Source organism: Heterodontus francisci, chromosome 15 (assembly GCF_036365525.1).
Source record: "Heterodontus francisci isolate sHetFra1 chromosome 15, sHetFra1.hap1, whole genome shotgun sequence".
NCBI classification, from domain to species: domain Eukaryota; kingdom Metazoa; phylum Chordata; class Chondrichthyes; order Heterodontiformes; family Heterodontidae; genus Heterodontus; species Heterodontus francisci.
Window position 1 is genome coordinate 61,807,517 of NC_090385.1, and position 23,795 is coordinate 61,831,311.

General features: G+C 42.5%; 1 protein-coding gene across 5 annotated transcripts in view; it reads left to right on the forward strand.

Annotated features, from left to right (window-relative positions):
- Window positions 1–14,794, forward strand: part of si:ch211-274f20.2 (calnexin) — a 45,758-nt gene extending 30,964 nt beyond the window's left edge. For all 5 annotated transcript variants that reach the window (XM_068047626.1, XM_068047624.1, XM_068047625.1 and 2 more), the window contains 7 exons: window positions 1,241–1,354; window positions 1,949–2,102; window positions 7,559–7,774; window positions 9,782–9,901; window positions 10,605–10,704; window positions 12,282–12,370; window positions 14,194–14,794. In XM_068047626.1, coding sequence (XP_067903727.1) covers window positions 1,241–1,354; window positions 1,949–2,102; window positions 7,559–7,774; window positions 9,782–9,901; window positions 10,605–10,704; window positions 12,282–12,370; window positions 14,194–14,271 — 871 coding nt within the window. In that variant the 3' untranslated portion in view covers window positions 14,272–14,794. The remainder of the gene's footprint in view (window positions 1–1,240; window positions 1,355–1,948; window positions 2,103–7,558; window positions 7,775–9,781; window positions 9,902–10,604; window positions 10,705–12,281; window positions 12,371–14,193) is intronic.
- The last annotated feature ends 9,001 nt before the right edge of the window (window positions 14,795–23,795 follow it).

Below are 23,795 nucleotides of genomic sequence, written 5' to 3' on the forward strand. Positions count from 1 at the left end.
TGAATAGAGAAACACCCTCCACCAACACTAGATCACCAGTGAATACAGAAACATCCTCCACCAACACTAGATCACCGGTGAATACAGAAACATCCTCCACCAACACTAGATCTCCCATGAATACAGAAACATCCTCCACCAACACTAGATCACCAGTGAATACAGAAACATCCTCCACCAACACTAGATCTCCCATGAATACAGAAACATCCTCCACCAACACTAGATCACCGGTGAATACAGAAACACCCTCCACCAACACTAGATCTCCCGTGAATACAGAAACATCCTCCACCAACACTAGATCACCGGTGAATACAGAAACATCCTCCACCAACACTAGATCTCCCATGAATACAGAAACATCCTCCACCAAGACTAGATCACCGGTGAATACAGAAACATCCTCCACCAACACTAGATCACCGGTGAATACAGAAACATCCTCCACCAACACTAGATCACCGGTGAATACAGAAACATCCTCCACCAACACTAGATCACCGGTGAATACAGAAACATCCTCCACCAACACTAGATCACCGGTGAATACAGAAACATCCTCCACCAACACTAGATCACCGGTGAATACAGAAACATCCTCCACCAACACTAGATCACCGGTGAATACAGAAACACCCCCCACCAACACTGGATCTCCGGTGAATACAGAAACACCCCCCACCAACACTAGATCTCCGGTGAATACAGGATAATCCTTCCATTGATACAAATCTAAATAAATAACTGTTGGCTGTTTCTCCTGGGATTAGTGGAGGCTCACAGCCAAAGAGCTCTCTAATCTCAGCCAGAATGATAGTGGAGGCACTCTAATTGGTCATGATGGTCTAAACTGGTAAATTCAGACAGCTTCCTGGTCAGAATCCAGAATGCCTTGATTCATGTCTCGACATTGGGTCGAGGCAAAGTGGGGCTCAGCATTGATCCTCCTTCAATCATAAACTTCGGCAATATTGAAGGTGGGTGTCAATTGTGGAAAGAAAGCTGGACTGGGAGGGAAAAATGCACAGCCAGCAGTTGTTTGTCGTCACTGTTTCAGGTCATATCTTTCCAACCAATATCAAATCCCTTAGGTATGTGTAAAGTCTGGAGCAGTTATTATCTGTTATGGTATTTTCTTTACAAACTTCTTTGCTTGTTGAATAATTTATAATCTGAAGATATGTCAGATATTCATGTGTGCAGCTGCTAAGGGATGTCAGCATGTTTTGTATGACAGGGATGAGGATGCTCCCCGCAATATACCAGATTCCACAGTTATGAAACCGGATAACTGGCTGGATGAGGAGCCAGAGTATATTCCAGATCCTGAATCAAAGAAACCTTCAGACTGGTGAGTACTGAATGACTATATACTGACTGCAGATTCCAGACAGCTTCACAAATCAGTATAAATGAATATAACATCATGCAGGCAGACCAGTGTACATCCCTGGCATTCACCGTACTCCTGATATTTGCCTCAACCTCACTGCAATATTCTTTCCTATACTCCAGCCCTCACTACTCACTGTAAAATTCTTTCATATTCTTTCACACCCCACACTGTAGCATTCTCTGATCTACCTCTTTCATCTACCCCACAAAACTCATGTAGCATTCTCTGATATAGTCTTCATCCCACAACATAACACTACTAATCCTATACTGGACCTACAAATGTCTCATACAATAATACGAGAGTGCTTTAGTCTGGAGCTAACTCATACATGCCTGATCTGGGAGTCCTTGATGATAACACAGTCCCAGCAAAGACTTCCCTCACTTTGATGAACAGAAAATATTTGCCAGAGGTATAAGTTTAAAATTAGATTTACTTCAAATAAACATGATGTGCACAAAATTCATGAACATAGCTATTTCCCTATTTGTCTTCAAACATTCTGGAATTGTTTTAATATCAGTATGACTTTAATGTCTTTTACAGGGATATAGATATGGATGGTGAATGGGAAGAACCTAAAATCCCAAACCCTCTGTGTAAGACTGCAGGCTGTGGAACCTGGAAACCCCCCATGATACCTAACCCCGCCTACAAGGGCAAATGGAAAGTGCCAATGATTGACAATCCAAAATACAAGGTAAATTCATTGATGTTGCACTCCAGGTCTTTGTGTGAAACAAATCTCACAAATGTTGCAATCTTTCTTACATTACTGAGATTAGCGAAAAGATTTGGACACTCAAAGAACAAAGAGAACAAAGAACAGTACAGCACAGGAACAGGCCATTCGGCCCTCCAAGCCTGCGCCGATCTTGATGCCTGTCTAAACTAAAACCTTCTGCACTTCCAGGGACCATATCCCTCTATTCCCATCCTATTCATGCATTTGTCAAGATGCCTCTTAAACGTCGCTATCGTACCTGCTTCCACCACCTCCCCCAGCAGCAGGTTCCAGGCACTCACCACCCTCTGTGTAAAGAACTTGCCTCGCACATCCCCTCTAAACTTTGCCCCGCTCACCTTAAACCTATGTCCCCGAGAAACTGACTCTTTCACCCTGGGAAAAAGTTTCTGACTATCCACTCTGTCCATGCCACTCATAACTTTGTAAACCTCCATCATGTCGCCCCTCCACCTCCGTCGTTCCAGTGAAAACAATCTGAGTTTATCCAACCTCTCCTCATAGCTAATGCCCTCCAGACCAGGCAACATCCTGGTAAACCTCTTCTGTACCCTCTCCAAAGCCTCCACGTCCTTCTGGAAGTGTGGCGACCAGAATTGCACGCAATATTCTAAGTGTGGCCTAACTAAAGTTCTGTACAGCTGCAGCATGACTTGCCAATTTTTCTACTCTATGCCCCAACTGATCAAGGCAAGCATGCCGTATGCCTTCTTGACTACCTTATCCACCTGCGTTGCCACTTTCAGTGACCTGTGGACCTGTACGCCCAGATCTCTCTGCCTGTCAATTTATTTATTGAGAGATACAGTACTGAAACAGTAATCTAAAAATATTAGATTAAGAGAGAAAGCGAAAAAGAGAGACGGAAAGAAAAATTAAGAAAGATAATGTTAAATTTAAAATTTGACATTTTTAAAATCTCCCCAAAAATTCAAAACCTCAAGGAATGAGACTCAACACTTTTAACGTTTAATTTTCAGTGTCAGAGAAGTTAATTGGCAGTGATTAACAATTAACTTGTTGTTAAAAGGGTACTTACACCACTAATTACGAGCTTTAAATGTCTGCAGTGACTTCAGTTCACATCTGCCAGGCAAATACAGCAACTTAATGGGGAGGCAGACAGCGAAATGCAATTTTGCGAAGCTATCAGCAGAGTGGCGCAACTCAGACAGCAGCTTTTGGATATTCACATTTGACTGTGCATCTGCTCCTCAGCTGAAGTTGTCAGATATAACAACAAGCGTCATGAGTAGGGCCCTACCAAATTCACTGTCAAATTTCATGGCCACACCATTTTAAAATTGTGAATTTGACGATTTCATGTATTTAAATAGTAAATTTCATGGTGTCGCAACAACCATGAAAATTATCTAATTAAAACCAAAAAAAGACAAGGGAGGTTCCTGGTTGCAAATAGCAATTATTATATACTCAAACATTATTGTAAAAATCTAACTATAAGCCAGTCACATTCTTTACTCACTGAAGTCAGTGGCTGCGTGTGAGCATGGAGAAACCTGCAACTGTCTCTTTCTTCAGTCCATCTCTGTGCTGTAAACATCTGTCTGTGTTTAGACCCAGCTCTCTCTGCATCCACAGAGCTTGTTGGAATTGTCAGACAGTGCCTTGATAGTATTGCAAGGTGGAGGATTATGCATTCCACAGAGTTCCACAACCATAGCGCAGGCAAAGTACAATCTGCTTCTTTTGCAATGCTTTGATAAGCAGGAATCTCCAGCCTACAGTTCTTGTTAAAGCCAGGATTTGCATCAAAAGAGTTTAAATCCACCATCAACAGGTGCATTTGTGCAGGGTCAAAAATACATACAGCTTTCAGAAGTTTTTGAAATCTCTGAGCTGCTTTTTCTTCACCGCTTGACTCTTCCCCATAGCAGTAATATTGTTTGAGCTTCTTTGCCAGGCAAGAAAACAGCTGTTGAGCACAGGCATTTAATTCAGGATCAGTGTTGTTCGTTTGACTGTGGTTCAGCCCAGAACAGTACATCTATTAGTTTATTGTAAGCTTTGTTGAGATTCAAACCAGGAGGTTAAATCCGTCAGTCATGTAGAATTCTTGGCAGCAAACTGAACCTCCTCATTAAGCTGAGTATTGTTTAGAAGGGTTACAATGTCTGTTAAAACTTGTGTTTTCGGTGTCAGCGTCAGCTCTTCTGAGACGAAGTCTGAATAGTATTTCAAGTGATACTGTACTACCCAAAACTAAGAATTCCAAAGTGTAATTACTGGCTCTGGAGGAAGGGTGATGTTTTGTCCCCCAATTTCAGCCATTCCAGCTGCGTTTGCAATGTGTTGCCTGTATTGAAGCTTGTGGCTAGGGCAGTGTTTGAAGATTTTTTAATGCAGCTGACCAGTTTGTTGACTTTACCAAACTTGCTTTTCCATAGCGCACTGACAAGAGAAATTATATGTACATTACATGTAATATGGGCAGCATTAGGCATTACACCTTGGAGCTCAGATCCGAAAGATTTTGTCATGTAAGTTACATTGTCACGAATGAAAGCAGGCACTTTGTTGAAATCTGCACCGTATTTTGAAACGGTTTTATCGCTTTGGAAACTGTGGTGTAATTAACATCTTCTAAGTGGACGCAGTCTGCAAGCACTGTTGTTGACTTTCCTAACTGTACATCTGTGGCCTTACCAGACATAAAATCAAACAAAACATGCAGCACATGCTCATCGGTGGACTCATCACAAATAATTGCAAAAGACTCACGTGTTAATCTGAGACTTCATCTCCTCATAATGTGTAGCAAAAGCCTTCGGTAGGTAGTCCTGCCGTAGTTTATTTGCACTTGGCAAGCAACCACCATTTTGACATTGCGTTGAATAATACCCGCAGCTTTGGGTGATCTAGTTTTTCCAATAGTACATTAGCACTTGCAAAAGCATCCACAAGTTCCATTGTAACTAATTGATGATTTTCTGAGCTCCTTTTTGACTTCTTAAAAAGAGATGAAATCGTTGCTTGTGTTTTTACATGATCATTTTCCAGCATGCAGTGTCAGATACTCTCTTTCTGCTGTGATGGCTTTCAGACACTAAGTGGCGCGGAACCGTTGCTCGCCATGTGTGATTCAATGCAACATTGCAGCGTGTTCAAAACATTATTCCACCATCGGCATGCAGAATTTAGCTTCCAAATTCTGTCACTCGATGTGCTGCAGGAATGGTTGTGGCCGTTTTTGAATTGCTGATTCTGGCATTCTCACTTGTCTGCTAATACTTGAGACTGCTTCTCTTAAAACTGCACCGGAAGCCCTCCCTCATCTTACAATTAGCAAGCTGACCCTTGTGTCAATCACTAAATGAGCGATGTTCGTAACATGCCCAGTAATCAGCAAGGTGAGCCCTGTGTCAATGAACAAAATGCGTGAAGTTCACAAAAGGGCTAATTTCATGGAGGACCCACGATTTCACGGTCCGTGATGCATTTTTCACAGCCATGAATTTGGTACAGCCCGAGTCATTAGCCTCACCGTTATTTTGACAGCAAACTGTAGCTCATGGTGTTTTTAAATTGTTGCATAGGTTTGGGTAGAGCAGCACTATGTTGCTCTCCGCTGTTAATTGACCTCCTGGCACTGTTCTCTATCAGAGCCATGCACGACCTAAGCAGCAAATATGGCAGTTGTGCATAAGATCCAAAAATAAGTGTTGTAAGATAAATCAGACAGTTTCCCTTTCTAACTGTAGCCATTGCAAGAGGATTGGGGTTTCAGTTTTTAAACATAAAAGAATCTTGAGTGTAGTTGGACCCAAAATACTGTAAAATAGCAGACGTCAACCTTGTTAAATCTTAAATAATGCCCAGTTAAAGATGGGTTGCAATAAGCAGTTTATTTACATTAACTCAGACCAGACCTTTCTACATTTCTTACACCCACCCTGATTCACAAGACCACCTACATCTGTCTAAATTGACTGATCTGCCTATGACAAACACCGAAACTCTGCCTGTTTACTGTATGCCTGTAACTTGGTGATTGTGATTACAAGTGATAGAAAAGTTTACCATCTCTGTAAAGATGCCATTCTGAGTAACTAACTCCTCTATGTAACATGTACCTCTCTCTAACAAACTTCTTTTATTATTCTTTCATGGGATGTGGGCATCGCTGGCTAGGCCAGCATTAATTGCCCATCCCTAATTGCCCTTGAGAAAGTGGTGGTGAGCTGCCTTCTTGAACTGCTGCAGTCCAAGTGGAGTAGGTATACCTGCAGTGCTGTTAGGAAGGGAGTTCCAGGATTTTGACACAGCGACAGTGAAGGAATGACGATATAGTTCCAAGTCAGGATGGTGTGTGACTTGGAGGGGAACTTGCAGATGGTGCCCTTACCCTTCTAGGTGGTAGAGGTCGCAGGTTTGGAAGGTGCTGTCTAAGCAGCGTTGGTGCATTGCTGCAGTGCATCTTGTAGATGGTACACACTGCTGCCACCGTGCGTCGGTGATGGAGAGTGTGAATGTTTGTGGATGGTGTGCCAATCAAGCGAGCTGCTTTGTCCTGGATAGTGTCGAGCTTCTTGAGTGTTGTTGGAGCTGCACCCATCCAGGCAATTGGAAAGTATTCCATCACACTCCTGACTTGTGCCTTGTAGATGGTAGACAGGCTTTGGGGAGTCAGGAGGTAAGTTACTTGCCGCAGGATTCCTAGCCTCTGACCTACTCTTGTAGCCACGGTATTTATATGGCTACTCCAGTTCAGTTTCTGGTCAATGGTAACCCTCAGAATGTTGATAGTGGGGGATTCAGCAATCATAATGCCATTGAATGTCAAGGGGAGATGGTTAGATTCTCTCTTGTTGTAGATGGTCTTGTTGTAGATTTATCAGCCCAAGCTGGATATTGTCCAGGTGGTGCTGCATTTCTATACAGACTGCTTCAGTATCTGAGAAGTCACGAATGGTGCTGAACATTGTGCAATTATCAGTGAACACCCCACTTCTGACCTTATGATTGAAGGTCATTGATGAAGCAGCTGAAGATGCGTAGGATACTACTCTAAGGAACTCTTGCAGTGATGTCCTAGAGCTGAGATGATTGATCTCCAACAACCACAACCATCTTCCTTTGCACTAGGTATGACTCCAACCAGTGGAGAGTTTCCCCCCGATTCCCATTGACCTCAGTGTTGCCAGGGCTCCTTGATGCCATACTCGGTCAAATGCTGCCTTGATGTCAAGGGCAGTCATTCTCACCCCACTTCTCTCTATAACAACCCATCTCTATCACATTCTGCTCCTCACACCTCTTTATTGCAAGGATCCCTGCAAATAATTAATTCCTTGTTAACTTTCTTGAACACTGCTTCTCTCTGCATAACATAATCCAGAAATCTAAGTTAGCAAAACTAATGAACAATTTTTCAAACTTGGTTCCAATAGGGAGTTTGGAAACCTCGGAAGATTCGGAACCCAAACTACTTTGAGGATACAAAACCATTCCTTATGACTCCAATCGCTGCGGTCGGGCTTGAGCTGTGGTCGCTGACTCCGGACATAATGTTTGACAGTTTTATTATATCTGCTGATGAGAGAGTTGTGAAGCAGTGGGTGAAAGACACATGGACACAAACAAAAGCATTCTACGATGCAGACGGAGTAAGTACATTTGATGGCTTGTGTTTCACTGTGTCGAAGTGTGTCTGTGTCTGAGAGGGAGCAATCTTTCTTCATAGTCCTGCCCGAAATGCAGTCAGATTGCAGCGGAGAATGACAGGCCATCCAGGCAGTGAAGCCTACCGTTGCCGCAGTGCCCCAGGTAAACTTGACCAGGCGGCTCCTCCCCAGCTGCCTCCTGTAACAAGCGGCAGTGGGCGGCTCCCGGCCCCCTCCGCTCTTTTACCGGGGCTGCCACACGGAAGGTGATAACAGGCTTCAGGAAGCAGAGGTAAAGGCTCCGAGTGCCACAAAAGGGACGGGTATTCGGACAGACCTTCCATCACCGCCCCCACCCCCGGCAGAGCCGGAATTTACCTGCTACCTTCAGTGGGAGCGGCAATCCTGAGCGTCCGGGCCGCACGGAGATGCTTCAATGCCTCGGGTTTCCTCAGTTGCATTGGCGGGAATTCCTCCAGGAAGCCGCTTTCCATCCTGGATTTTCCATCCCGCTTTCCATCCCCCAACCCCAGGAAAATGGATTCGGCGGGGTGGGTGCGAGTCCTCCCCCACCAAAATTCTGTTCCAACGAGGAGAGTTTACCCCAGTATGTCTGCATCGGTGAACCTGATAATTCCTGGTGTCACTTCAGCATTCATTGTTTGCATTGGTGTGCCTGATAATTCCTGGCGTCACGTCAACATTCAGTGTTTGCATTGGTGTGCCTGATAATTCCTGGCGTCACGTCAACATTCAGTGTTTGCATTGGTGTGCCTGATAATTCCTGGTGTCACTTCAGCATTCAGTGTTTGCATTGGTGTGCCTGATAATTCCTGGCGTCACTTCAGCATTCAGTGTTTGCATTGGTGTGCCTGATAATTCCTGGTGTCACTTCAGCATTCAGTGTTTGCATTGGTGTGCCTGATAATTCCTGGTGTCACTTCAGCATTCAGTGTTTGCATTGGTGTGCCTGATAATTCCTGGTGTCACTTCAGCATTCAGTGTTTGCATTGGTGTGCCTGATAATTCCTGGCGTCACGTCAACATTCAGTGTTTGCATTGGTGTGCCTGATAATTCCTGGCGTCACGTCAACATTCAGTGTTTGCATTGGTGTGCCTGATAATTACTGATGTCACTTCAGCATTCATTGTTTGCATTGGTGTGCCTGATAATTCCTGGCGTCACGTCAACATTCAGTGTTTGCATTGGTGTGCCTGATAATTCCTGGCGTCACGTCAACATTCAGTGTTTGCATTGGTGTGCCTGATAATTCCTGGTGTCACTTCAGCATTCAGTGTTTGCATTGGTGTGCCTGATAATTACTGATGTCACTTCAGCATTCATTGTTTGCATTGGTGTGCCTGATAATTCCTGGCGTCACGTCAACATTCAGTGTTTGCATTGGTGTGCCTGATAATTCCTGGTGTCACTTCAGCATTCATTGTTTGCATTGGTGTGCCTGATAATTCCTGGTGTCACTTCAGCATTCATTGTTTGCATTGGTGTGCCTGATAATTCCTGGTGTCACTTCAGCATTCATTGTTTGCATTGGTGTGCCTGATAATTCCTGGTGTCACTTCAGCATTCATTGTTTGCATTGGTGTGCCTGATAATTCCTGGTGTCACTTCAGCATTCATTGTTTGCATTGGTGTGCCTGATAATTCCTGGTGTCACTTCAGCATTCATTGTTTGCATTGGTGTGCCTGATAATTCCTGGCGTCACGTCAACATTCAGTGTTTGCATTGGTGTGCCTGATAATTCCTGGTGTCACTTCAGCATTCATTGTTTGCATTGGTGTGTCTGATAATTCCTGGTGTCACTTCAGCATTCAGTGATTGCATTGGTGTGTCTGATAATTCCTGGTGTCACTTCAGCATTCACAGTGTCCGTTGGTGTGCCTGATAATGCCTGGTGTCACTTCGGCAGTCTGAATGTGTGAGACTGAGATGGTGAGTGTGTCTTTCATCAGTGACTGAGGTAATTGCTGCTGTTCACTGTTGTCCACAGCCTGGTTTGATCCTGCAGCTGTTTTTGGCAGCAGACAAGCGCCCATGGCTCTGGGGAGTCTACGTGTTCACCATTGGTTTGCCAGTTATCTTATTCATTAGCTTCTATTGGCCAAACAAGGTATGTCTCTTTAACAGTCCTTTGTATTTCTTAGTAAAGGATTGAAGTAAAAATAATCCCACTGTCGAAATTGGACTGTTTTTTATATTATATATTTTTTATATTATATTTTATATTTAGAGATACAGCACTGAAACAGGCCCTTCGGCACACCGAGTCTGTGCCAACCAAGAACCACCCATTTATACTAACCCTGCAGTAATCCCATATTCCCTACCACCTACTTACATTAGGGGCAATTTACAATGGCCAATTTACCTATCACCTGCAAGTTTTTGGCAGTGGGAGGAAAACGGAGCACCCGGCGAAAACCCACGCGGTCACAGGGAGAACTTGCAAACTCCGCACAAGCAGTACCCAGAATTGAACCCGGGTCCCTGGAGCTGTGAGGCTGCGGTGCTAACCACTGCGCCACCCAATTTGTTTCTGTTCTGTGTGGCATTGTTTTCTGTAACTCTGCTGTACGCTGTTGTTTATTTTATTTTATTTATTATATTTTTTTATTTTATTCATTTTTATTTATTTTTTTAGTATTGTGATGCACACTCTGTCCCCTACATTGCTGTGTTGTAACTCTCCTGCCCCGTGCTGTACTTTCCTGCTCTGTGTTGTGATGTATTTCTTGCCCCATGCTATACCATATTGTGCTGCATTTTATTCTGCCCTGTAATGTACTCTCCTGTGCTGTGATTTGTTTTCCCAGCGGTTTGGACCCCCTGATGATTATTATTACAAGAAGACAGATGATGTGCAGCTCAATGATGAAGAAAAACTAATAACAGAAGCAGAGCCTCAGCAGTCAGGTAACCGAAATAACAAAACTAATGAAATACAGTTCACCTCGCTCAACTTTCAAGAGTTTCCGAGTCACAGATCGATTTTGGCTACCAGCCTCAAAATGAGGACGGTAACCTTACCACCACATGAACACTGGTAATGCAGTGGTTCCACTTTGAAAGGGGTCTTTTGCTGAGTGTCCAAAACACCACCTTGAGTCAGACGATAGGGCCCTTTTAATATGGAAATTTGAGGCCTAAGATGTACATATGAACCCGATTGTCATTTTAGCTTGAAAATAGGCGTCAAGTTTTAAGGGCAATGGAACCAAAGAGGCCCACCAAAGGTAAATGACACATCATTTCTGTGAGCCTCGAAGGGCAGGGGTGCTCTTCTGGGTCCCACAAAAACAATCTGAGCCACTACTAGCCTGGGACTCCCTCCCTCCACGTCACACCCTTGGCCTAGGGAAGGAAAAATTAGACAGGTACCGAATTTCTACCATCCAGTTACCAGACTGTGCAGTGGCTGCTTAGACAAGGTTTTGGAATGCTCCCAGGACCCTTGGAACTGTAGTCAAGTGGGAGTCACAGTGTCCAGGACAGAGGAAGCAAAAAGGAAGTATAGAAAATTGGGGAAACTATAAAATTATTGTTGATTCCACCTAAACAATCTGAAGGGGAGAGCATTAACGAGATTATCTAGTGAAATGTTGAACCATTCCTCGCGCTGTGAGCTTCGTATTTAAAAAAGATGCTGACAGACAATCTGCTCCAAGAACCATTCTGCTCTAAACCCCACCACTGGAATGTGCCCAAAAGCAGAACATTGACAATGGTTCCCTAGTTCCTTTCCACTGTGAGGAAGCACCTGATGTCTGCTTGCACTCTCAGCCAGCCAACGCAGTTGATACTAGAACACATTGTGGGACAGTCTGGCCAAACAAATGGTTTTGTTTTTAAACAGACTGTTCAATGTACATTCTACACCATGGGTTGCCAACACGTCGATCGTTGCCCTTTGAGTAACTCACATAAAGCTCCTGACAACGCAGTCTAATCATCACGTGATCCTGCCAGCATTAATCCACGCATGCACATCCTGATGCCACCGCGTGCACTGGTGTCGCAACGAGACAAGCGAGTGGCGAGGAGGGGACGAGGAAGCAGGGGAGGGGGAGCGAGTGGGCGGTGTGGCTCGTGACATTTTTCCTTTATCAGAAATAGCTCTCACCAAAGAAAAGCTTGGCGACCCCTGTTGTACACAATATGCAACTGTCAGCAATGAGTTTGATTGAACAATTCAGACTGGGGCTTTTCTGGTTCACAGCCTCACTGGGTATGCAGGTCATATCTCACAAAAAAAAATTCTTATCCTGACTGGTGTTTGCTGATAATGAATATTCATTGAAAACTTTAATGCCTCCATATTAAAAGACATGCAAGTTCACTAAAAAATGGATTGCTTTTTTTTTAAATCTATTGCTGGTGCCCAGTTTACAGACAGTTCATTCAACAAACAGATTGTTCAGTCCAAAACTGAAAAGTGACAACTCTAGTTTGGACTCTATATGTTAATTAATAATTACGATCCATACTTTCAGATCAACAAGATAATGAAGATAAAAGCAAAGAGATGAAGGAAGGAAGTGCCCTGAGAAAAATGAAAGTAGATTTGGAAACACCTGTACAGGTTGGACATTTGTGACATTTGTTTAGCATCTTAAAGGGGCTGGATGTTTTTATTTTGTCCAAACTTTTTAAATTAATGGAATCACTGGAGTGTTCACCCATAATATTTTCCAGCGCCAAATTAGTTCTTAAAGAAATTTTCTAAATCCGAAGTGACACCAGCATAGTCTGGCCAGCCACCACCAGGGCAGCCAAAGGCAATGTGTTTTTTTTTAATATAACTTTAAAAATATTGGGTTAGAGGGAGAGTAATCAATTGCTCCACAATCAATTACATTTCCTTCAGGGAATGTAATGTTAATCTCCTCCCTCCACAAACCATAGCAATGCTGTGCACACAGCATTCCTAGCATCAAATGGTGCAAGTGATAGGAATTTTTGCCACATAACATAACCCACTTACATCACATACACATCATTATAATCTGCCTGTCCATATTTGTACAGGCAAATTGAATCCCCAACATTAGTTCCTCAGCTCCCTGCCCAATTTTCTGCCCTAATCTGTCATGGTGATGCCAGGGAACTGGAATAGTCCAGAGTGCAGCTGGCCTTCTAGAATCTTGCCCTCTTGGGGACTAGATTCTAGCAACTGAAAGAAACAACTTACATTTATATAGCACCTCTCACAACCTCAGGACATCCCAAGCACTTTACAAATCACTTGACAGTACCTCCCAAACCCATGACCTCTACTGGGACGGCACCTCCCAAACCCACGATCTATACTTCAACTGCACCTCCCACACCTGCAAACTCTACTGCCTAGGGGAACAAGGGAAGCATGCGCATGGGAACACCACCACTTGCAGGTTCCCTTCCAAGTCCCACACCATCCAGACTTGGAAATATATCACCGTTCCTTCATGGTTGCTGGGTCAAAATCCTGGACTCCCTCCCTGACAGCATTGTGGGAATTTTCTGCACCAGACGGACTTCATCAGTTCAAGAAGGCAACCCACCACCACCTTCTCAACGGTAATTAAGTGTGGGCAATAATTGCCAGCGACATCCACATCCCAAGAATGGAAAAAAAACTTTTTATAACGTAGGAAATGTGGCAGCCAATATATGAACAGCAAGGTCCCACAAACAGACATGCAGTAATGACCAGATAATGTTTTAGTGAAGTTCCGAAGAAGGGTCACTGACCCGAAACGTTAACTCTGCTTCTCTTTCCACAGATGCTGCCAGACCTGCTGAGTGAATCCAGCATTTCTTGTTTTTGTTTCAGATTTCCAGCATCTGCAGTATTTTGCTTTTATTTTAATGTTTTAGTGATATTAGTTAAGGGATAAATATTGGTCAGGACACAGGGGGGAAATAATAGAGAGAATGTTGCTCAGTACTACACTGGAGTGTCAGCCCAGATTTTATGCTGAAGTCTCTGAAGTGATGCAGAAGTGAGAGTGCTACCACTGAGCTACATGTAATACCTAATTGCAAGGTTTTTAAAAATAGAATCGGGAATTATGTTCAAACTTTTTAAAAATGTACAGAATCATGAGCAAGTAGCAATTATAGTCATTCCTTCTCCCAAAAGCATTAAGCCCCAAGTACCAAGATGGATTGTGGGCACTGCTACTTGCCAATGGACAGTGACCCCCATCAAATCCCTGAAAATCAGCTGCACAGTTTGTGATTTTCACAATATCTTCTTACTTCTGAGAAGTGGCGTGCAGACAATGCAGTGTGTTTCTACATTGAATCGTTCTTCAAATGGGAGGGAAATCTCCATCATTCACTAAGCCAGAAGCGGGTGGGCAATTATGTTCTAGTAGGAAATGAAACATAAGATGCTTACGGAATTAATTCTGGTTGCAGGCACAAGGGGGAGGTGAGCCAGATCTAGGTCAGATTACGGCAGAGGCTCTGCGATACCGCAAGACAAGGCCAGAGTAATGACCACCAGGATTCGTGCTCGTCAAAAAGATGAACTTTTACACAAACCATTTCATTGTCAGCCTGACTTGAGTTTTACAGAAAACCTTTGGACATATAACTGTTTATTGGTAATACAGGCTGTGCAGCAGACATTGGAAGTTGCTCTTTTTTTATTTGTAACAATATTATAAATGTGTTTTTTATATTCATATTTATAAGTTTGCTACAAATAGTGGACAGAGAATCTTTTCTTTCACATTATTACAGTTTGTGATAAAATAAAATACATTTTTCTTGTGTTCACTGAAATGAGAGATCCAGTGTTTTTTTTTTGTTTTTGATGTAATGAGAACCAGTAACAGCAATTCTTAGGTCAGGTTATGGCACAAGTTATGTGCTGCTCCCTCACATAGTGTTACTAAATGTTCTCAGTCCTTGGCAGATGGTTATTCCTCAGTGATGTTTCTTCTCTTGTGCAATAACCCAAATTACATCTGCCAGTGGATCCATCTGAATTAAATTGAGAAAGCTCCTTGTAAAATGTCGTCTTGTTTATTTTCATTTTCAAAAGTCTTATTTTCTTACCTTTGTATTTTATTACTTGTCAGGATGTGGGTAAGGCAGCATTTTATTGCCCATTCTTAGCTGCCCTGATGGCATTAATGGTCAACCACATAGTGCGGAGTCAAATGCAGGGATAGCAGGTTCCCTTCCCTGAAGAGCATTAGTGAATCATTTGGCTTTCCAGCTTTCATAGTCATCGTTTCTGGTACTAACCCACAAATTACTAGATTTATGGAGTTCACGGATAGGATTCTAACTCCGTACTCGTTCAGTACCATGACCATCTCATATTTGCATTAACTCAAATTGTCCCCCACAAGTATGCAATCTTCCTTGAGAAGACAACTGAATGTTTTATAAGCCACCTTCTAATGCCATTCTTTGTCACAATCATAGACTTACTGCAGGTAGGAAAGGCTCTTGGCTTATAACTGACACATTGCTCAGCCTTTGGAGAGGGAGATAGATTCACAGTGGGCATATATTTCTGGCAAATGCCTTTACAATGACTTAATTTAAGCAGGCGGGGGTTCTTATGAAGCATGGTATGCAGGACCGGAATTGGAAGGTTGAAACATCAAGGTTCTGGCATGTCACAGACTACCTTATGTAGCTTCTTCTATCACAATGAAAGGCCACAAGGAAATTCACAGGCTTGGGACAGCAGCTGCTGGAAAGCATTGCCTAGAGGACAGATAACAGAATATGTGCTCATATCTTCTGGGTTTGGTACCACTATTATTATGCAGTAAAGGCAAACATCTATCAAATGACATTCCATAGCTCCAACTGGTGGGACCATGTTCACTGAGGTGTGTATCTGTGGTGTGGTTAGGAGAATGGTGCCAACGCATCTTGAGTTGTGCTCACTAGGCCTACATGTATGAAGCTCCTAGCACCTCCAAACCATCTAGCGAGGGCTCAGACCTGCATTTGTCACATCTGATTACATCCTGATAGAAGGGGAAGTAAGTAGGGTGTCTCTGGTGTTGGGATGACTTCAAGATGACAATTCTGGTGATGAAAGCTTAGAAACTTGGTAATCCAATATCTCAGCCAGAGAGGGCACTGTTGATGATTGACTATTACTTATTGATAAGGCTGGTAGATTTGTCACTCTGGGGTAGAATTCTTCCATCTCAATTGTGGGGGAGACACAGTTTAGGGTGCATTTATTTTTATTCCTATGACATATGCATCCCTTCAGGTTTTGCAAGCACAAGCAAGGATGACAACGTCTGATTTTAAAACGGCTAAAGCCTCCTTTACAATATCAGACAGAGGTATATTTTACAAATTAATTGTCTACTAATATCAGCAACAGTATTTTCCAGGCTGTAATATTTTAGTGGTTGACTTAAAAGGGGAAAATTAAAATATAAAAAGTCATAAATTGTGCTCAAGAAGGAAATCCAGGCAATTATCACACACTTGGGGCTGAATTTTGTTGAGTTCCCGACATCAGGCTTCGTAGCCGGGAGGGGCCAGAAGACCACAGCAGCAGCGGCCCACCACAGAGCCTGACCACGGGATTGCTGGGCCCGATCTTCCCGGCAGCGGGGAGGCTCTGTGGTGGCCCTCCCTGCCACTTGGCGACAGGACCCAACTTTAAATATCTAAATAAACCTCATGAATTCATTTACCCACAATTCCCTGCGATCTTACCGGCTGTCTGGGATCTACCTTATTATGGGCAGCACTCACGCACCTTCACTTTCCCATCCAGGGAAAGCTGGTGCCACCAACGTGGGGAAAGGGGGAATTTAGGATTTTTAGTGGGGAGGGGAAAATTGGGGTCAACTTGCATTTCTAGTGTGGGGAAGGGGTGACCTCTGTACTTTGTACATTGGTGGGGGGGGAGAAGTCAAATGTTCAATGTAAGTGTTTTGTGTGTGGGGGGGTGGGGGAGAAACAGGGCAACCATTTATTTTCAGCGTATTGCGGGGGGGGCGGAGCAGTTAGGGTCAGAAACTCATTTACCGTGTCGTTTGGGGGGGGGGGCGGGGGGGCTTATGGGGTTCAATTGTGCAGCTCTGGCAGCCCTTTAAAATGGCGCCAGCACCTGCGCAGGGGCAGCTGACACTGTTCACACGTCATTCAGTCCACCCCAGTCACATGATTGGGGGGTGGGGCAGCAGCCCTGCATATTTAAATTAGCCGCCATGCACTAGATTGCAGCCTCACAATGCTTACCAGATGATTCTGCCAATTTATTTTTACACCACACAGCAGAAAAGCTGAAGCACAACAAGCAAGCTGAAGATGGTCTGTGCTTTTATAAATAACTCTTCTAAACAGGTCCTGGACAAATATCTGCAGTTATATTTTACCTATTCTTTCCAGAAATCTACCTATTCCTTAACATTTAACTTACAGATTTAACAAATGGATGACAATTTGTTCAAATAGGCATTTTTTTTTTAAACTCATTAATATTCCAAGTCATCTATCTTGCACTTTCTGGACTGGTTGATAATTTTGATGAGATTGTTCATTTTTGGCACTTTTTCATTTTTTAATCATACACATAAGTAACTGCAACGATGACTAAATGCATTATAAGAACATAATAGGAGGAGTAGACCATACAGCCACTCGAGTCTGACCCGCCATGCAATACAATCATGGCTGATCTACTGCCTCAAATCCATTTTCCCACCTGCTCCCATTATTCTTTGATTTCACGGAGTGACCAAAAATCTGTCTTTCTCAGCCTTAAATATATTCAATGATGAAGCATCTAAAACCCTATGGGGTAGAGAATTCCAAAGATTCACAAACCTTTGGGTGAAGAAATTTCTCCTCATCTCAGTCCTAAATGATCAGCCCCATATCCTGAGACTATGCCAGTGTTCCAGATTCCCCAGCCAGCAGAAATAACCCTGTCAAGCCCTTTCAGAATCTTGTATGTTTCAATGAGATCATCTCTTTCTTTTCAACTCCAGAGAGCATAGGCCCAAACTACTCAGCCTCTCATCATAGGACAACCCTCTCATCCCAGGAACCAATCTATTGAACCTTCGTTGTACTGCCTCCGAGGCATATATCCTGCCTTGGATATGGAGACGAAAACTATGCTCAGTACTCCAGGTGTGGTCTCACCGAAGCCCTGTACAACCGTAGCAAGACTTCTTTATTCTTGTACTTCAATTCCCTTGCAATAAAGACTAACAAGCCATTTGCCTTCCTAATTTCTTGCTGTACCCGCAAGCTAACTTTCTGTGTACACCCCCAAGTCCCTCTGAACAACTTTTACAAGTTCCATGCATTTTTTAAAAAATTCTGCTTTTGTATTCTTACTACGAAAGTGAATAACATCATACTTCCCCACATTATACTTCATCTAGCACCTTTGTGCCAACCCACTTAACCTGTCTATATCTCTTTGCAGCCTCTTTGTTTCCTTCTCACAGTTTACATTCCCATCTAGCTGTTTATAGTCAGCAAATTTAGATACATTACTCTCGGTCTCTTCATCTCAGTCAGTAATATAGTTTATAAATAGCTGATCCTTACAGCACTCCACTAATCACAGCCTGACAGCTTGGAAATGCCCCATTTATCCCTACTCTTTGCTTCCTGTCCGTTAACCAATCCTCTATCCATGCTACAGTTGTGCCCGAAGAGGCACAATTCTTCGGACTAAAAATCAGTTTAAAGAAAACTGAAGTCCTGCATCAGCCTGCACCCCAAGAAGAATTATAGACCACCAAGCATGGTCGTCGAAGGAACCAAGCTGAATGCAGTCAAGCAATTTACATACTTGGGGAGCATCATCTCGTTTGATGCCACCATAGACAGGAAAGTGGACAATAGGCTCTCAAAATCAAACAGTACGTTCGACAGACTCTACAAACGAGTGTGGAACAACCACAGCCTCAGAGTACAGACCAAACTCAAAGTGTACAAAGCTGTAGTCCTCACCACCCTTCTGTATGGCACCAAGTCATGGATCCTATACCGCCATGTACGCCTTCTAGAGCGCTTCCATCAGCCCTGCCTGCGCTCAAGATCTGTTGGCAGGACCATATCGCAAACATTGAAGTCCTGGAAACAGCCAACATCACAAGCATCAAAGCCATCCTCCTGCAAAGCCAACTGCATGAGGCGGGTCACATTGCCCGGATGAACGACAAGTCACCTGCCCAAGATCGTGTTGTATTGAGAGCTGACCATGGGTAAAAGGCACAGAGGGGCCCCATGCAAACGTTTCAAGGACTCCCTGAACAAGTCCCTGTGTGCCACATCAACCATCGTTAAGTGGGACGCGCAGGCCATAGATCGTGATGCCTGGAGATGCTACATCAGGAGGGCTACAGTCACCTTTGAGAATGAGCGACAAACCAGCATGAAAGAGAAAAGGAGAATAAATCCAATCACCCCCAGCATCGACTACGTCTTCACGTGCCTGCTGTGGGAGAATCTGCCGGTCACAGATAGGCCTGACTAGCCACCAGCGGGCCTGCAACCAGTGAGTACAACTTTCCCAAAATCTTCGTCGGCAAAGAAATGCCAAGAGAGATCCATGCTAATATATTACCCCCAACTCCATGAGCTCTTATCCTGCGTATTAACTTTTTGTGTGGCACTATATTGAATGCCTTTTGGGGATCCAAGTATACAACATCTACTGGTTCCCCTTTACCCTACTTGTTACATCAATTTCCCTTTTGTAAAACCATGTTGACTTTGTTATGATTCTGTAGTTTTTTTTCAGGGAAGTATGCAGTGTGCCTTTAAGGCTATAACAGGATCAGTACTGCTTTAAGACAGCAAGCTCCAGGGACTAGTCAAAGGATGCATTCTCATTGCCATAGGATACAGCTAGCTTCAAATGTGCATTCTTGTTGCCGTAGGATACAGCCATTCGGAGAACAAGGACAAAGATACAATGTTGTCGATTGACATTTGAAACTAGCTAAAAAACTGGCTTTTGAGACACAAGTTAACAGATACAGAGACAGACGCTGGACCAGCATATACTGAAGGAATTTAGAGCTCTCTCTCAGTTTATTTAAACCCTATTTATTATACTCTCAGAATTCTGATGTCAAGCCAGATTAATTTCTTAAACGAAAATAACCAAATTCCTTTAAGTACTGAACTGTAATTGCTGAAATTCATCACTGGAAAAAAAGAGCATCAATCCAACTGCTGAATTAGACTACGGACTGTTCTACTGTTGAAGAACCTTTTTTTCCACCACTGGACGGCTGTGAGGACTTCAAGCAACCTTGGACTGTTCCACATTGGAAGATTTCACTTCGGCAGGAGCGTTAAATGTGCAAGGACACTCATTTTTCTATTTTAAATGTTGTTTATATCTTGGTAGTGTTTAAGAATTTAGTTTTTCTAATTAAACAGTTAAGTTGTTGAGCTAAAGACACCTGGTTTGGTTAGCCTCATTCAGGGGTTAATAGATGGTACAATTTGGCTGGGTCTTTCTTTAATTTGGAAAATTTAAAAATGATATGTTAGGCGATCTGTGGAGGGACGGGATTGAATTAACAGTGTGTTTCTCCCACCACAATCAGAATCGTATATTTTGATTGGGGGCTTTGACTTGAGCGGTCGGTCATAACACTGATCATACTATGATTTTCTAAGTGCACTGTTAAAACTCCTTAATTGTAGATTCTAGCATTTTCCCAATGACTGATGTCAGGCCAACTAGTCTGTAGTTCCCTTTTTTCTCTCCCTCCTTTCTTGAAAAGTGGTGTTACATTTGCTAACTTTCAATCTACTGGGAACATTACAGATCTAGGGAATTTTGGAAAATCATAACAAGTGCATCCACTATCTCTGCAGCTATTTCTTTTAGAATCCTGGAATGCTGGCCATCAGGTCCTGGGGATTTGTCAGATTTTAGTCCTTTAAGTTTCTCCAATACTTTTTCTTTTCTGATGTTAATTACCTTAAGTTCCTCACTCTTATTAGCCCCTTGGTTACCCTTTATTTCTGGTATGTAATTTGTGTCTTCTACTATGAAAACAAACAAAATATTTTTTCAATGTCTCTGCCATTTCCTCATTCTCCATAATAATTTCTCCTGTCCCTGCCTCTAATGGACCAACATTTAACTTAGCTACTCTCCTTTTTATATACTGTAAAAGCTCTTAAAATCTATTTTTATATTCCTGGCTAGTTTAATCTCATTCTATTCTTTCCCTTTTTATCAACTTTTTGATCACCCTTTGCTGGTTTCTAAACACTTCCAATCCTCAGGCAACATTATAAGCCTCTTCTTTTAATCTATAACTACTCTTAACTTCCCTAGTAAGCCATGGATGGATCTTTCTTGCTGAGTTATTGTTTTTTTAATGGAATGTATTTTAATTGAACATTTTGAATTTTTTCTTTAAATGTTTCCCCACAGTTTATTTATCAACATACTGTTTAGTCCATTTATCCAATCAAACTCAGCCAGCTATCCCCTCATACCTGTGTAATTGGCTTTGTTTACATTTAAGTTTCTTATTTGGGACTGGAGAATGTCATTTTCAAACTTAATGTGGAATATCACTTTTTCCCCAGCAGATCTTTTACTATGAGATTACTAATTAACCCTGCCTCATTGCACAATACTAGTTCTAAAATAGCTTTATCCCTAGTTGGTTCCACAACGTATTGTTCCAAGAAACTGTCACAAAAGCATTCTACAAACTCATCTTCCAGACCACCTTTGCCAATTTGATTGGCCCAATCTATGTGAAGATTAAAGCCCCCCACAATTATTACATTGCCTTTGTTACAAGTTCCAATTATTTCTTGCTTAATGCTCTGTCCAACACTATAACTACCATTAGGGGGCCTATGAACTACTCTCACCAGCATTCTCTGATCATTATTCCTAATCTCCACCCAGACTGATTCTATTTCCTGATCTTCTGAGCCAAGATCCTTGCTCACAACTGTCCTTAGGTCATCCTTCCCCATCAGGGCTACTCCTCCTCCTTTTCCATTGTCTGTCTGTCTTTTCAAAATGTTTAAGTACCCTGGAATATTTATTTCCCAACCTTTGTCATCTTGTAACCGTTTCTCTGTAATGGCGATTAGATCTAAACCATTTATCTCTATTTGTGTTACCAGTTCATCTATCTTTATCTGAATGCCCGAAGCATTCACAATAAGAGCCTTTAATTCTATTTTTTTACTACTATTCTTTGCATGGACCTTATTTGCTGATGCGCTATTACTGTTCATCTCTCTGTCCCTACCTGTCCCAGTCTGCTTTACCCAAATTGCTACACTATTCTATTGTCTCGACATTTTAGATTTCCAAATATTCCTTCACTTGAATCCTCTCCTCCTCTTTTAGTTTAAAGCCCTATTTACAGCCCTAGTTACACGATTCACCAAGACATTGATCCACATTATGGAACGTTCTAAATGTGTTGGGGCTATCATATGTGGAAATGCTCAGAGATTTCAAGATTTTAATAGACAGCCATGGCAAAGCAGCAATTGACAAAGCAAATCGAATGCAGAGCTACATGGTTAAATCTGTATAGTACAAGTTGGAGAATGCCATGCTTATACTGTACAGTGCTCTAGTCAGACTGCACACCTTGATTACTTTGTTTAGTTTTGGTCACTGATAAAAGAGAGGAGTTATAAAGAAGAACCACAAGACTGACCCTTAGTTTCAGAGGACTAAGTTATGAGGAAAAACTGTACAAACTTGGGCTTTTCATTCTTGAAAGGAGGCAACCATAAGGTGATCTTACATAGGTGTACTAAAGGGCATAGAAAAGATAAAGTTGGAACACTACTTAAAACAAAATCAGGGTAGTAGGACAATGGTATGTGAGTTTAAAAGGACTAATGTCGGAATGTTCTTCTTCACATAAAAAGAGTTAGTAACACACAGAATGGACTTCAAGTAGGAAAATGAAAACAAAAATCTTGGAATCATTCAAGAAATGGTTAGATGCTGTGTATGGGGGTTTGGGGCTGTTGGGGGTGGGGGAGCAGTGTTTGTTCTTGCTGTATGAATGAGTTAGGATGGGCCAAAGGTCATTCTCATTCTCATATAACAATCTTGTGATCATGAGATCAAATAAATCAGGGCAAATCGGAGGCCATTAATCGTTGTTTAGAAACAAGTAGGAGGCTCAATGACTAATGTTTCTTCATCTTTCTCGATTGATATATTTTCTTGTGGTCTACAGCCTGGGTGCAAAGTATTGTCTCAGTGCATTGGGCTAATTTCGAAACTTAATAACTCACAAATTAAATCAGCCAAACAGAATCATGTGTGCAAAACGAGAAGAGCACACGTAAACATAACAATATGAGCCTTAGGGTTTATTATTCCATAATTAAATAGACTAAATACAAAAAAGGTATGCAAGCTGACTTGAGACAATAAGCTACTGGTTCTAACAGGGTTACACTCTTAACAGTGGACAGTCTCGACTCCCCGTCCCCTTTACCATTATTAATGTTATTATTATTTGTCTGTCTTCTTGGAGCTTTTGGTTGGTCTGGAAAATAAAAAGGACATTTTTTATTGAAATTAATTTGTCATTTGTGGCAAATGAACTGAATTAATGTAATAATCTGGTTATTTAACCCTTTCACCTTTTTTTTGGATACAAAAGCAATAACCATTTAGGTTGATCACTTATACCAGGGTGGAAATGCAGTGAATGGTAAGAGAGTGTTGTAGATCAGTTGGCTACCTAGGAAATGGTGCATGCTGTGCTGTGTATGTCACCTACCTGCCTCTAGGGAATGCTCTTTGCTGCAGCTGGGAGGTCACCCATGTATCACTCAGAGAGCAGTGCATGCTGAACAGTATACATCACCTGCTTGCCTTCTCACCCAGGGAATGGGGTGTGCTGTGATACGTATATCCCTTTCTCACCTCTACTTTCCAGCCTCTCTGTTGCCATCGTTCTCATCTCTATATCATTGCTCCTCAGAAAATTCCTCCCTCATTCTTCCCAGTATTCTGTCCTACATGCTCTTCCTTC